At 38.7% G+C, this 14,904-nt stretch overlaps 1 protein-coding gene across 5 annotated transcripts; it reads left to right on the top strand.

The window, feature by feature from the left end:
• Positions 1 to 697: 697 nt before the first annotated feature.
• Positions 698 to 12,367, top strand: mettl4 (methyltransferase 4, N6-adenosine). Of its 5 annotated transcripts, none has more exons than XM_042400078.1 (9): positions 698 to 1,089; positions 2,425 to 2,490; positions 3,381 to 3,741; positions 4,050 to 4,119; positions 5,840 to 6,014; positions 6,111 to 6,217; positions 6,332 to 6,423; positions 6,521 to 6,642; positions 6,841 to 6,978. In XM_042400078.1, exons 1-9 carry the CDS (start codon positions 856 to 858, stop codon positions 6,961 to 6,963), a joined length of 1,350 nt encoding a protein of 449 aa, XP_042256012.1. In that variant the 5' UTR covers positions 698 to 855; the 3' UTR covers positions 6,964 to 6,978. The 5 variants fall into 5 exon arrangements, with proteins under 5 accessions (XP_042256012.1, XP_042256014.1, XP_042256016.1 ...); XM_042400080.1 differs by having other exon boundaries at positions 701 to 1,089; positions 6,521 to 6,632; positions 6,841 to 6,877; XM_042400081.1 differs by lacking the exon at positions 6,841 to 6,978 and adding an exon at positions 12,056 to 12,148 and having other exon boundaries at positions 702 to 1,089.
• The last annotated feature ends 2,537 nt before the right edge of the window (positions 12,368 to 14,904 follow it).

Here is a 14,904-nt window from a genome sequence, read left to right on the forward strand (position 1 = left end):
TATGATACTTCATAGTTAAGAGTGTCTATTTGTGATTTCAAAATAAATACAATTTTAAAACAAATACAATTTAAATTGCTTTTTCCCCATCCAGGCCACATTAGGCCAGGTCCAGATCAAAAACCATTATACTTAGACTTGTCAAATCTGGACTATTATTATTATTATTATTATTATTATTATTATTGAAATGTATTGGACATGTTCTAGTACAGGATACAAATCCTCCACACCAGACTCTACAACTCAAAACAAACAAACCAAACAAAACCCATCCTAACCCACAATGACAATAATTCCGCAAATAATCACAAATCAACTTTATAATTACATAAAATATCACATATCTCATTCCATGCATTTATAACACAAAGTGTGAAGAAGTGTTTTTTTCTTTTCAGAGAAAGACTTTAGTGGGTACAATTTTTAAATATGAATATAAGTATAATAAGTATTAAATATGAATAAGTATAGTGATTTTTGTTCTGGTCTAATGTGGCCTGGATAGGAAAAAAACAGTGAAATCGCCCTTTTTTCTGTTTTCACAAATAAAATAAAGGTGTCACAAATCTGAAAGTGGGTTTAAACTGTCAAGGTTTTTTTTGCTACTTTTTCATGAGTGTAAATGGTGAAAAAACGGAGAATCAGACTCTAAATGTCATTATTTATGTTTCCCTTTTCTTTTCCCTTAACCACCAATAGGAAACTAACTTCAGCTTCGTTCTTCCTACTTTCGGTATCGTTTTCCGGGGAAACACTGTTGACAAACTTTGCTGCTGTTGGGCGGGACATGACTGCTTCATTCAAAACAGTTCCCAGCTAGTCAATCCCACCTATGGCAACACAGAGTCCCACATGATGTCCGTGGTGGCTCAAAGCACGCAAGGATGTGTTTTGAATGCTCGCGCACTTATCGATCGGGGTTATTCGCGATGCACGCGATGGAAAGGAGAGAAAAACATACATGTCACGTGTTGTTTCAAGAGACAGTGCTTTCAGATTTCAAAGAGCCATTACAACCTGAATGCCAGTGCTGCTGTGGATGCAGGAAACACGGAGATGTTACAGAAAGCAGACAAAACGTCAAAGGTAAATCTGCTCTAGGAGCTGCACGGTGCTCACAACACAACAACACTCACAACACAACAACACCAGTCCCAGCAGGCTGTATTCACCTTCAGTTCCTGCTTTCCAGTGCTGGAAAGTAACTAGGTGCATTCGCTCAAGTACTGTACTTAAGTACAGTTTTCAGGTACTTGTACTTTACTTGAGTATTTCTATTTGATGCTACTTGATACGTCCACTAAACTAAGTTTCAGAGGGAAATATTGTACTTTCTACACCACTACATTTTTTTGACAGCTTTAGTTACTTTTCACATGAAGATTTGACACAATGGATAATATAACAAGATTTTAAATACAACACATTGTTAAAGATGAAACCAGTGGTTTCAAATTCTGTTAAATTTTGATACGGCTCCGGTCTCTATTGTTTAATGGTCATTACGAAGAAATTCTTTTAACAGTTTCATTTCAATAAATGTTCAAATGTTCCAATATTTCACCAAAAATCAAAGATTATAGAAAAAGTTCAAAAACTGAAAACAGATTTGTGTATCAGAACTTTGTTTTTTCTTCTTTCCTCTCCCATTAATCATCTCATGACCCCTCAGATTTATCTGGTGACCTTTTGGAGGGGCCCAACCCCTAGGTTGGGAACCACTGGACTAAACTAGCTAACTGTATATGAAGAAGTTCAAACCAGCTCCACCTCCAGCAGCTACAACAGTAACATGCTGCTCTAACACTGATGCTTCAGTATTAATAATCTAATGATGTCATATATAATAATATATCAGTCAGAGGGACAAAACACTACTTTTACTGCGATACTTTAACTACATCAAGCTCATAATACTTATGTACTTTTACTTAAGTAGGACTGCTGTATTGGTACTTTTACGTAAGTAAAAGATCTAAATACTTCTTCCACCACTGCTGCTGTCAGCACACACGGCACACAACGGCTTAATTCAACATCAACTCAGTTTTGAATCTCAAAGCAAAATTTAAATTCATTGAAAAATGCAGTTGACACTAGCAAACATCTATTATCTGTTATCTTCCAAAATTTAGATCTACACATCCAAATTGTCAAACATTACTAAACTATTTTGGTCAACAGCAACATCGCTACAGGTTAAACCAAAATATGGTTTAAATACACTTATTTTCAAGGTCAGCCTCAGTCAACAACAGCTCAGCTTAATGCATATATGATTTAATCAGTCAGTACTGGAAACATCCTCCAGGGATGTTTTTTTTTGCAGCCCTGCACCACCATTACAACCCTTTTTTGAAAACTGTTTCTCTTTATTTGTGCTCGACTCACAACCGTGTTCAATATCAATTTGACTTTCAGAAAAGGAAACGAAAACACAGCGAACTCAACCAGGGAGAAATCGATTCACAGGCCTTTCATGAGAAGGTAGGTGAAGGTATCGGCCATGATGTGTTTGATACACTTCAATATCAGAGTTGTAAAATTCAGTTATGTTCTTTCAGTCATGGCAAGGCGTTGACTTGATTCTTAGTGCCACAACGATAAATATGATTATTATGATTATGATACAATGATTTTCATACAGCGAGGTAAGGTTTTGGAAGAACACTGATACTGGAAGACTAGATCGGTTCTTGGTATCAACACGTATCTTGAGTTTAGCTGCTGTATAGTGAGAGAAAAACTTTATTTGGTGCAACAAATAGTCGATTAATTGATTAGTTGATCGACAGAAAATTAAACACCAACCTTTTTGATCATCTATCAATAATTTTGAGTCATTTTTTAAAGAAAAACTGCTAAAATTCTATTGTTCCAGTTTCTTAAATGTGGATATTTTCTGGTTTCTTTAGTCTTCTATGATAGTTCACTGAATGTCTTTGGGTAGTAGAGTGTTGGACAAAACAAGACATTTTAGGATGCATCTTGGTCTTTGGGAAACAGTGATCAACACGACTAACCGACTAATCAATGAATTGAGAAAACAATTGACAGATTAATAGATCAGATGATGAAAATAATCATTAGTTGTTGCCCTAATCCCTACTTTAAGTCTCTGTTGTATATTATATTGACTTTAGAAAGAGAATCATACCAGCAGAGAATATAAAAAACAGTGAATTCAATGTGTAACAGACAGCGTAATCTGATCGAGGAAAATGTGATTTAACACTTCAATTATAATTTATGGTTTAATCCCAGAATTATAACAATCAATTTCCTGCCTTCACATTTTATGTAAAGCTCATTTCACATTTTCAGTTTAGCACACATCCCCATGACAAAAAAAATCTCTGCAATGTGTGCTGATGCAGATCAGATCTGTCGTTCTGGAGGGAACAAAGTCCTTGGTGGATTCTGCCAGATCCCTGGGATACCTGAACGGAACGACAGTCACAGTGGAAGAGCCGCTTCCCTCCCAGGAGTGCAGCCTCGCCGCTCTGTGTGAAATGGCTAAAGAGCTTCCTCTAGTGGACGAGGAGGAGCAGGACGACTGTGTTCAGTCACTCGTGCTTGAGGACGGCTGCACGTCACATCTCGACTTGTTCTCACGGGTGACGGAGAACACGGCGGACTGGGCCAATGTGGTCACACTGATGGGAGAGGAATATGTAATACCACCACACACGGCGTTCCTGCTCTCTGATTTCACAAGACTACAACCACTAGTCCACTGTGAGTACGGAGTTGTGAAAAGTGAATCAGAAAGTTGCGTGAACTGAAAAAAAGTGTGTAAATATTTTTCAGGCCATCTGGAACATAATTGACACAATGTCTTAAGTCACTGCATGCTTGTGTTTGAGGATAAAAGCTGTCAAATAATTGAAAAATGTCCATTGTCGCATAAACATGCCCACCCCTCCCCTGAATTAACCACTGTAAATAATTTTAGTATGACTCAGTGTCTCGCTGTATTAAGTGACACCATAGTAGTTGTTTTCCAGCCTGATATTGTTTGCTAAAGCTGCTTGTTTTTCACCCAGATGGAAGGAGATTTGAGCTAATAGTTATGGATCCGCCGTGGGAAAACAAGTCCGTTAAGAGGAGTTGCAGGTAATTTGGCATACAGACTTTTAGAAGGTGTGAAAACAGGAGACAAGATGAGACTTAATTGAGCTCCAGATTAATTCACGTGTTATAACAGCACAGAAAACAGGCTAAGAAATGAAATTCAAAAGCTATATATATATATCAGTGGTGGAAAGTAATTAAGTACATTTACTTAAGTACAATTCTGAGGTCCTTGCACTTGAGTAACTCCATTTATATTTCTGCTCAACTACATTTCTGAGGGAAACATACTTTTTACTCCATTATATTGGAAAGGTTCCCAATTTTTTTGTCTTGTGACTCCTTATAAGAAAGCAGTGTGTTGATGGGGCCTTCATATGTCTTTGAGCAGTTTCACCAAAGAGTGATATCCCACTGAATCAAGATGAAGCAGTTGTATTGAAAATGGTTCAAGGCATTTGATACAGACACAATAACTCCATCTGTGGAGCAACTATTGGTATTGCATTTCTACAGACTGATTAAATGAGACGGAGATGAAACAGTTCGTCAGATTATAAGTGGTCTTACTACCTTCATTGTTATTTTGCTGAATAAGGTCTATACTATTAAAACTGATCACTTTTAAATAGAGTCTACAGATCTGCTTGTAGATATTGTGACAGATTGAGAAACTCACCCCAAATCCAAGACCTCTCTGATACGAGTGTGACATAACGAGGCCTCATTCGGGGTGGTCACATGGAAACATCTCGCCACGATACATTTGGCTTTGAAAGGTCAATACTGTGTCGAGTAGTCTGCTTTAAGTGTAACATCAGTAGATATCCCCTTTAAACTTCTCACAGGGTTTCATTTAAATAACTGCTTTAGGCCCAAACAGGTGAAATTATCCAATATTTTACAAAAAAAGAAAAATGAATACAAATTTGTATCGCAGAACTTTGTTTTTTCTTCTTTCCTCACCATTAATCACCTCAGATTTATCTTTTGACCCGAACGAGGGGTCCGACCCCTCGGTTGGGAACCACTGGACTAAACTACCAAGATCTAGCTCCACCTAGACCAGCTACAACATTAGTCCCATTGATGCATTGGTAAAAATCTAATAATGTCATGTATAATAACATATCACTCACACAGGGACATTGTTTTCTGCAGAACCAGTACTGTTACTTTTGATACTTTATGTACATTTTGCTGATAATACGTCTGTACTTAAGGAGGATTTTGAATGCTGGACTTCTACTTATAATGGAGTATTTTTACATTGTTTTATTGGTATTTTTACTTCAGTAAAGGATCTGATTATTTCTTACAGCACATTACACATTAAAACCAATGGTTCCCAACCTTTTTGGCATGTGACCACTTAGAGTAAAGCAACGTCTACTTGAGACCCTTCATCACAGGTTAGCTTAGTGTGATCATGAAGCACAGATATGTCCATCCCAGTTTCTAATTTAAAGACTTTTAAAGGCCAGTGGAGGTGAAACTATTCACTATTTTAAAAGAAAAGAAGAAAAATTTGGGACAGAATATTTCTTTTTTTATCCTTTAATCACCTGATTACCCCTCACATTTATCATGAGACCCCTTGAGAACCACTCCCATAGACCATACACATTAACTTTACAGTCAATAGTACTTCAATAAGGCAGTATTGTAACCTTTTAAAGAGTTATACTGAAGTAGAGAAGGTTATAGGGGTTGCACTGACACTTAACATAACCTTTTCTAAAAATGTACTTTCTCTTCAAAGATACAGTTCTTTGCCTTCATCCCAGCTGAAACGACTCCCCATTCCCCTCCTGGCGTCCCCGAACTGTTTAGTTGTCACCTGGGTTACGAACCGGCCGAGCCATCTGCGTTTCGTCTGTGACGAGCTGTATCCTCACTGGGGGGTTGAGGTCGTGGCTGAATGGTACTGGGTTAAGGTATAATAACTCTGAATTGATAAAGCTGTTTAAGCACGAAAGTCTGACCTGCTGGTGCCGTTCCAGATGTTTGAAGGGTTTGCTCTTTTCCTTCAGGTTACCACATCTGGAGAGTTTGTGTTTCCACTGGATTCACAGCACAAGAAGCCATATGAAGTGTTGATCCTCGGCCGATATCGGTCCTCTGCGAGTACCTCCTCAAGGTGTAAAACACTTGACTTTTCTGTGTTTCAGTTTCCATAAAGTTTAATTTTGTAACCTATAGATGGAATATGTCCAAATTATATTAATTCTCTGACTTTTTAAACCACTTTCAGCCTTTCAGAGACGTCTGAGGTCCCTGTGGAAGATCAGCGTTTGATTGTCAGTGTCCCATCAGCTCTCCACTCCCAGAAGCCCTCACTTTCAGGTAAATATTTTCAACATTTTTCTGAACCATAGCCTGACATTCCCACTAAGTAAAGTTATTACACTTAAAAAAAAAACATGTTTTACTACACCACCAGAGGGCAATGCAGCAACATCAATGATTGTTATCCTGCTATGCAGCTTCAGCAATGTGCTGCAAGTCCTACTACAGCCTGCTATCACACATCCACATCATGGATCCACAACTCAGTCAGTTATGGTTTGTATGGCGTATATTTAAAATGTACCTTTTTTGATTTTCTTACATGTCAGAAGACGACAACAGCTGCTTCGTGCAAAAAATATCTACTTATTTATGAGAAATAAACACACATATGTAATAGATTATAGTAACAGATTATATAGGTTATAAGTAGTAAAATTATGCTTTTATGTATTACTTGTTTTTCCACTCCAGAAAGCTGACATTTCCTTTTTGAAAGTGGTTATCAGTGGTTGCAGATGGCCATGTTGGAGGAGCACAAACATTACTTTCATGGCCTTTATTGTAGTTATAATAAATGGAGTGTTTGAATCCTAAACTCGTGACAGGTTTGATTTGTCACAGCGCAAACTTCTGCTGCACAGATTTATCTTTTTCCTCTCCTATCTGCACTGATTATTCGACTTCAACATTGACTCTGATACTTAGAATCAATGTAAGACCTTGACAATGAATATGCAGAGGCTATGAATAAGAGAGGCTTGACGTCATTTCCCTCAGTCTCAGGGGAATGCGATTTATTGTGCAGTATGGAGAGCGAAACACAGCCAGTGTTCGCCGGTGCCCTTTCAGCAGCACAGAAAAGCTGGATATTGTTAAAATACATTGATTTAAATCATAATGATGCCATTGCAGAGCTGTGATACCATAGAGATTAAGTAGATTAGGATACGGATTGTCTTCAATCTCCATGTGTGATTCTTTGTTCCTGGCAAAGCCTCATAGCGTGTTTAATCAGAACTGGTTTATTTATTAGTTTTTTTCTTGTTTTTGCTCCTGTGGAGTTTTTTTTTTCATAGCTTGTAACACACACACAACATCTTTATTTAGATGCACTTGGCAAGACTCAGTTCCAGTACTGACCAAAAAAATAAATTATAGAAAAATGGCACTTTGACATTTTATTCTAAATTATATAAATACCACTAAACAGCCAGAGAAAGCAGCATTCATTTCAATTCTAGTTACTATGCCCCTTTTGTTATTCTGCATGAGGTGAGAAAGCTCTGTTGGCTGTGGGTGTGGCTCAAATCTGTGGGTGTAATAGTTGTAAATTGCAGTGTGTCATGACATCTAAGAAGGGTTTGACTCAACTCTTGCAGCGATGCCAACAAGAGCGGAACGGTTTATTTATTTAACAATTTTGAGAGCTTAACACCTAGGGGTAAATTCCTCCTCCTTTTGTTCACACCTTCAGTAGATTTTGCAACTGCTGGAAATTTCAAGTCTGTTCCCAGACCTGAGGCTTTATTACTCTCATCCCTGTAAGTCCGCTGCACTTTGTGTTCGTGTTGTGCATGTCAGGTCTGCTGGAGCCAGTGGGCAGCCTCGATGGTGTGAAGCCACAACCCTTGAGCCCGCAGCGTCGAGAAACCCTGACCCATTTCTCCTCCCCTCTCAGATGGGGCTACTGTCACTGACATTCTCGGTTGCTATGGAGAGATAAGGGACACCATTACTCTGTTACGGATACAACACATCCTTGCCAGATGGTCAAGCTGCAGAAAAAAAAAGAAGAAGTGTTTGCGCTTCTCTGAATACGAATGACAAGACGTGTGGTTTTTATTAATTAGGACCCCCCTACAACTTTCAAAATTCTGAAAAATGCAGTCCCTTCCCAACTTGGTATTATAATTAGTGGTTAAGTCGCTGTTCCTAATACCCATCTCATTCAGAGGAACACTGCCAGTTATGTGAGTTGCAGTACTGGTGATTGAGGGTTAGATCTATGACAGTGATCTATGCACCAATATGTTTCTTTGGCAACTATAATATTAAGTTTTCTTTGTCAACTTTGATCATTTTTTAAAAAAGTCTTTTCAGTGTATTTGAAAAATTAAACATTACTCAGATTTATGGAGCTATTCAGGATGGTTGTGTCAGAGTCTTGAAAGCCAAAGGTCTGATTGGCTTTTGCTTTTAGCTCTGCTGTGGCACCGGATGTCTGGGGTTTCAAATCACTTCTGCTTGAAAACAGGAAACAGGCTGCTTGTTGAGCATTTGAATTCTCAATCATATTGATCAACGTTTTTGGGATCCTGTGAGGTTAAAATGAAGATGTAATTAATGCCAGTCCTCTCTGTGTCCCAAAATGTGTCTGTTAAATCTATAAAGAAACTGTGAAAAGTTCAAAATGTTATGAAACAGCTAAGCAGTGTAAGGATGCCAAAATCGGGATGCTGTGCTTGTATATTTTTGTTCTAGGAATAATCTGATCTCCTGTGTTTTTTAAACCTGCAGTAATTGATTTTTTTTTTTTTTGGCCACTTGCAGGCAGAGCAACAAGCTTAAAACACAACATTGGCGTATCACCTTATACAATTGATTTGGCAAACGTGGTAGCAAACAGTTGGATTTTTACAGATCCAGCAGAAACAGAGCAACAGAAGCATTCACTTGGAGCTGTGTTTCTGTCCACCTAGCAACTTTTATGCCAATATTCACTCTCCTTTCAGCTCTGTTTTGCTCATTTTTAAATTTTTTGGCTCTTAAGCTGCTAAATGCTCCGCTATGTTCATCAACTAGTTGCTATTTTTGTCTGCTTTTTGATGCTGATCAGGGAGTTTATAGCAGGCTGAAAACAGCTGGAAACATCACTGAGAATGAATTAAAGCTGTAAAGTTTTGGGCTATAAAACCAAGACAGTGAGCTGAAAGACACTAAAATGATCCATAGAGCTGATGGAAACTGCAGAGTAAGGAACTGCTTTTCACATTATATAATTTCATCCACTTAAAAAATAAAAAAATTGATTAGAGCAGCTTTAAAGAATAACACTACCCCAGCCTGACAATCTTGCTGCTGCTGCCATCTCTCGTTGGCTCCAACACAACATGTGCAGGGCAGCACTTCACAATGCACTATTGTAAAGCACTACATCTCAGTTTGGTGTGATAAGAAGTGTAATTGACTTGAGTTGCTCTTTATTAAAGTGAGCTGGAGATGAGAAGGATTTTTGATGACTTCTGTCTAAAGATTAACAACTCTCGAGTATCTTGAGATATATTCTTCAGTTTAAAGAAACAAGACTGAACAGCTCTCTTAACCTCCTTTTGAATTTTAAAATTTGTGTCAATATCATATCCGATCATCCTGCTGCTGGCTTTATATACAGTAAATACTGTGCCAATGTAATTTGGAATTAGTGTAATGGAGTTTGGTATGCTAGTAACCATTTAACATCAGTGAAGCAGCTTCTGATAGTTGATGGTTAGCGTAATATCTTGGTTGACACTATGTCCATAAGGTAAAGTATAGAGATTTAGGTGAGGCCCTAAACCAGACCGAGTGGGACTCCACATGTGCGCCTATATTGACTGAAAACACTGGAAAGATAGGACTGAGATCTAAAAGAATCAAAAATCATGGTATCTTCAACTACAAAAGGCCAAAATCAACATTTGTAATAAGGATTAACACTATGCAGATATTTAGTATAGCTGAAGGTGCAGAAATGAGATGAGACGTCAATCAAAGAAAAGCATACTAAAGATTAGTTATTTTGATTGAACTAATGGAGCAATCCTGTACTACATAATTAGTTTGCTCTTTACTTGGTTAATCCTGGATGAACCCTATGAGGACACTGCGAGGCAGCGCTATCTGAGACTGAATATGTTATTATCGAGAGAGTAGTTGAGTAACACCTTTCTTGGCCTCAGGCTTTCCTTGGCAGAAGTTTTATACATTGTCCCATCTCAGAGTTAAAAGGATAATTAGACCTTTTATTCTCTGTTCAACTTTGAGAGCTGAGTCACGGGTCGGGGCTGAATTAGTCGGAGAGGTGCATGTTTGGCCTTTCCACTCTGTGACTCTGTCTCTCTGACGTGCATAGGAAGAGAAAACCGGAGGCAGGACACCACATTGTGCAGGTTGGATCGGTTTGGGGATCAGGCTTTTGAGCTCATTAACTCGCTGAGTTATGGCTGAGGCGAGTGTCGGGGTGGTTTGAGCATTCACAGGAGCAGCAAGAGAAGCACCGGGGCAGAGGAAGTGAAACGTATCTGTCAGGTGTGGCGCTCCTGGAATATCATCACTTATAGACTCAAGGTCACTGTCAGTCTCCGTGTAGAAAAATCTGTGCGGCGGTGAGAAGGAGCTGGGCAGTTGCCAGTGCTGTCCTCTGCCTATGAGTAACAAGCAAAGTGCCCCCATCAGACATGGATGCAGTGCAATAATCTTACAACTTCACTTTTAAGTATCAAAACATCTAATTTTCTTGTGACCAACTTATTAGTTCACACAAAGAAGAGCATGCATATATTTATACAAATGACTGACATGTAAAAGCAAGATGATATAATTACGTTAGAAGAAAAAAAGAAGTTGATATGTCCCATTGATTTGTCATCTCAAGGCAACTTCCCCAGGCTCATGACCCTGGAAAGCCACAATGTTCACTCCTTGTCAATGTTCATTAATTTGTAGTAAATTAATAAATTGTTTTTTTCCCCCAATTTTGGTATATGTACCACTAAAGGACTGTATTAACTGAAATGTGAAGTGCCTTAGAGTGCTGCTATAAGTATTCACATGATGGTTGCCTATCCTGGTTTCCTTTAGAGCATCAGTTGTGTGTGTTCTCAGAAAGTATGTGATTCTTAAGATGCAATTAAGCACACAAATTAGCGTGCAGGAGCAGCAGACTCTGAACACAGAACAATTGCACAAAGTTTTGAGAGAGAGAAATAGGGATTTTTCTGCAGAGATCTTAATATCAACCATATAATATGTTTATGCAAGTTCTCAGTAAAGTTCAAAGCTCCTTTCTTTCTCCTTGTGGACACTTTTTAATCCTCAAGATACACGCAAAGTTTGAAGGCAAGTTTGTGAAAAATTTTTTTAAAAAGTACTTGCAGCTGCTTGTCTACACATAAATTTTGGTATAAAAGCAAGCACATATATCACAAGTCTTAAAACAAGCCCATTACCTCATCCTGAGGCCCTGTCTTGTTTAGGTGGGCCTGGGTCAAAATCAAGTTTTTGGAACTTTCATTTTTAAGTTTATGTTGTGCTTACATGGTGCATATTCTTAATTAAAATTGTACTTTTCCTTTAAAGAAGCAACCTAACAGCGTTTTGGCTGACCTCCTGAGGTTTAGTCATGCTTTCAGCCAGAGAGGGCAGTAAAACACTGCTTTTTAACTTATTAAGTTACACAAAACTAATTGAAACAGCAGTCCCATGGCAGGCGGTGCTGATTATTTACTGGGTCTCTGGGCAAAACATAATGACGGTGTGTGTAGTGTGCAGTTTTCAATAAATGAAAGGTTTTAGGTGACAGTACAGTACACAAACCTCTGAGAGCAAGACAAAGAGGGGGTCAATGGGAGCCAAATAGTTTATAACACTTTAGCAGGTTAATCTGGCCACGCTCATTCCTCTTCCTCATTTTTTTTCCTTTTTACAGAGGTGTTGAAGCCGTACGTAGGAGCTGAAGCTAAGTGCCTGGAGTTGTTCGCCCGAAGTCTGCAACCTGGATGGACCAGCTGGGGCAATGAGGTGCTCAAATTTCAGCATACGAGCTATTTCACTCTGACACCTGCAGATGATCGAGCAGCCGTTCCTGAAGATGAACCCACAGACACACCAGCGTCCAGCTCACCTGGGAAACCCTCTCCTCTCCACCACTGTCCCACCACTGTGGACTAATAACTGGACTTCAACACTTGCAACATTAGTATTTTAGTTTGTTTTTTAATAAAGATTCAGCATCAAAACATTTCCAAACCTGTCTTTTGATCCGTACTTCTAATGCATGTGGGACCAAATATTATTTTTTTGGGCCTGGGTACATTTTTAAGGTAGTGAATCACAGGCTTGATGATGCAGTTGGAGAGATGAAAGTGCATTTCTGTGGAGCTATGTCTGCAATCAGATAAACACTCAAGGTTTTAGTTTTTTGCTTTTTGAGTAATCTTTAGCACAATATGTGCCTTGATGATGATCAAAGTGTCACTATTTTTACTTACTTTATGCTGTTTTGAACTGGATTTCGAAATGTTTCAGAATGTAATGAAGAGAAACGGTTAAAGTTTTTTAGCTTGAACAACACACTGCTGTATCCTACTCAGTCCTGTTACTGTCAAGGACACCCAGTTCTATCCTCAGGTAATTTGTTTGTGAATTTTACGTGTTTCCGCTGAAACACCTGTGTCACACCTACAACCATCAGCATAGCCTCGTAACCTTTTTCCTATTGGGCGGGGCCTCTCTAATGAGTCGGTGGTCTCCAGAGAGGGAGAGGACAGGTGGTGTGGTGTTGTGGGGATGAGCAGGGCTGTCTGTAGGCAGATGAGGATGAGATACGGCCACTGCAGCAGAGCTAATGAAGCCGGTGTGACCCCAGCAGGATCATTTACACATTACCTTGTCATGCTCTCACAAACACACACACACAGGGTTGTGTTTCCATCACTTCAGAGGACATTACATTGACTTACACTCATTTCTTGGAGGCTTATCCTAACCTTAACATAACCCTAAACTTACCTTAACTTTAAATCGAGGCCAGTCCCCACAACTTTGCTGTGTAAACAGATTTACGTCCCCACAGCATGAGGAATACCTGCTTCAGGTGACTTTATTTTAAAATCTTGAGGGTCAGTTAATTAGCTTTTTTTCCCCACCCCTCAGTTTCCCCTGATGTTGTCATTTTTTGAAAGGTTGAGTGTATTTCTTTCATTAATCTTGAGGTTTTAGAAAAGGATACCCACCAAAGCTATGGATATGCAGTAATAAAAGAAACAACAACAAAAAAAAACATTTTAAGATGAAATTAACTTTAGTTTAATTATGTTTACAGCAACACTGGGGAAAAGATGCTACTGTGAAATACCAGTATATTCTATACAGTGTGTTACACATTAAAGATGCCTTATAGATTTTTCATTGTAGGCCAACATGGTTTCATTAGCATTTAGTGTTTCCCACCAAAACCCATTTTATCGTCTTTAAAGGTGCAGCGTGTGGAATTTATTGGCATCTAGCAGAACGGTGGAATGGACAGAAATAGAATATAATATTCATTCAGTATGTTTTAATTAGTGTATAAACACCTGAAAATAAGAATCATGTTTTAGAATGAGCCTTTATATCTACAGCAGGTTCTCTTCCACGGAGCCCGCCATGTTGCACCGCCATATCTTTACAGAAGCCCAGAACAGACAAACCAACACTGGCTCTAGAGAGGGCCTTTCATGTTTTTCGCAAGCTTCACAGCCACCGTAGGTTTTCCTACATGCTTGGAAGGGGAGGGTATTCAGTTGGTTGCAATCCGTAACCTCACTGCTAGATGCCACTAAATACTACACACTGGTCCTTAAAGGACTAACAAGCACGTTGAAGGGATTTTTTTGTCTCAAAACATTTGTTAAACTTGTCATGAATGTTTTTCATGACACAACGCTACCCTTTACAGCACAGTACTGCAATTCAACAGGTGGCAGTAAAGCACAGTCAGCATCACCCCTATTCTCATGGTGTGTATGGTCGTCCTTGTGCATGTGCTGGTAGAGCATTGGATGCAAAAAATGCTTTGCTCTACAGCACCACTAGTGGTCAAAAACTCCACCTGGTGCTTTTAATGGCAATCTTGTTTATAAGGTAAAGAATGGAGGTCTTATTAAAGTGCTATGATGACGTCCTTACAGATGGACTTTACAGTTCTCTTGTAAAACCCTCTGAGGCAAATTTGTGAATTGTGATTTTGGACTATATAAACAAAATGACTTGTCGTGTGTATACCTTTTGTTTTTCAGAAGTATCAGTAGTTGTTAGGTCTCAGGATGTGTTAAGAGATCAATGATATAGAAAACTTAGGTGAATTTGTACTGTTATACACACTGTGGCTTACTATCTAAGCAATTCATTCATCACTCCATATTGCTGTCATTTAATTTATAACTTTGAATATATCTCTTTCAACCTATCAAACTTTAAACAGAACAAGGTGCATAAAATACATAACCATACATGGTGACACGTTTGCAGTAATAACTGTGTTTTGCGAGGTGGAGAGGTACTCAACAGTGCCAATCAGGTCGTCAAAGATTTGTTGTTATTGTCTGTGTTCCCACGGAAACGAAAGGCAAATCAAAGAAACATTCATAACTCATCCTTGAAACCCTCTCTTTATGAAATACGCCATAAATGAATACATTCGGGCATATGACACATACAAAGGTATGCGCATTATGCATTTCATTTCTATTGTCGTCGACTTTTCATTGACATTTTCTAGCCTTCCATTTTTTCAAA

This window comes from Thunnus maccoyii, chromosome 21 (genome assembly GCF_910596095.1).
Source record: "Thunnus maccoyii chromosome 21, fThuMac1.1, whole genome shotgun sequence".
NCBI lineage: Eukaryota > Metazoa > Chordata > Actinopteri > Scombriformes > Scombridae > Thunnus > Thunnus maccoyii.

Bases quoted from the DNA above. Each gene is read 5' to 3' on its own strand.
- mettl4 (XM_042400078.1), top strand. From the start codon at position 856: ATGATGTCCGTGGTGGCTCAAAGCACGCAAGGATGTGTTTTGAATGCT. The intron at 1,090-2,424 runs GTAAATCTGCTC...TTTGACTTTCAG, and splicing joins AAGCAGACAAAACGTCAAAG to AAAAGGAAACGAAAACACAG. The intron at 6,643-6,840 runs GTTTGTATGGCG...TTTCCACTCCAG, and splicing joins CCACAACTCAGTCAGTTATG to AAAGCTGACATTTCCTTTTT.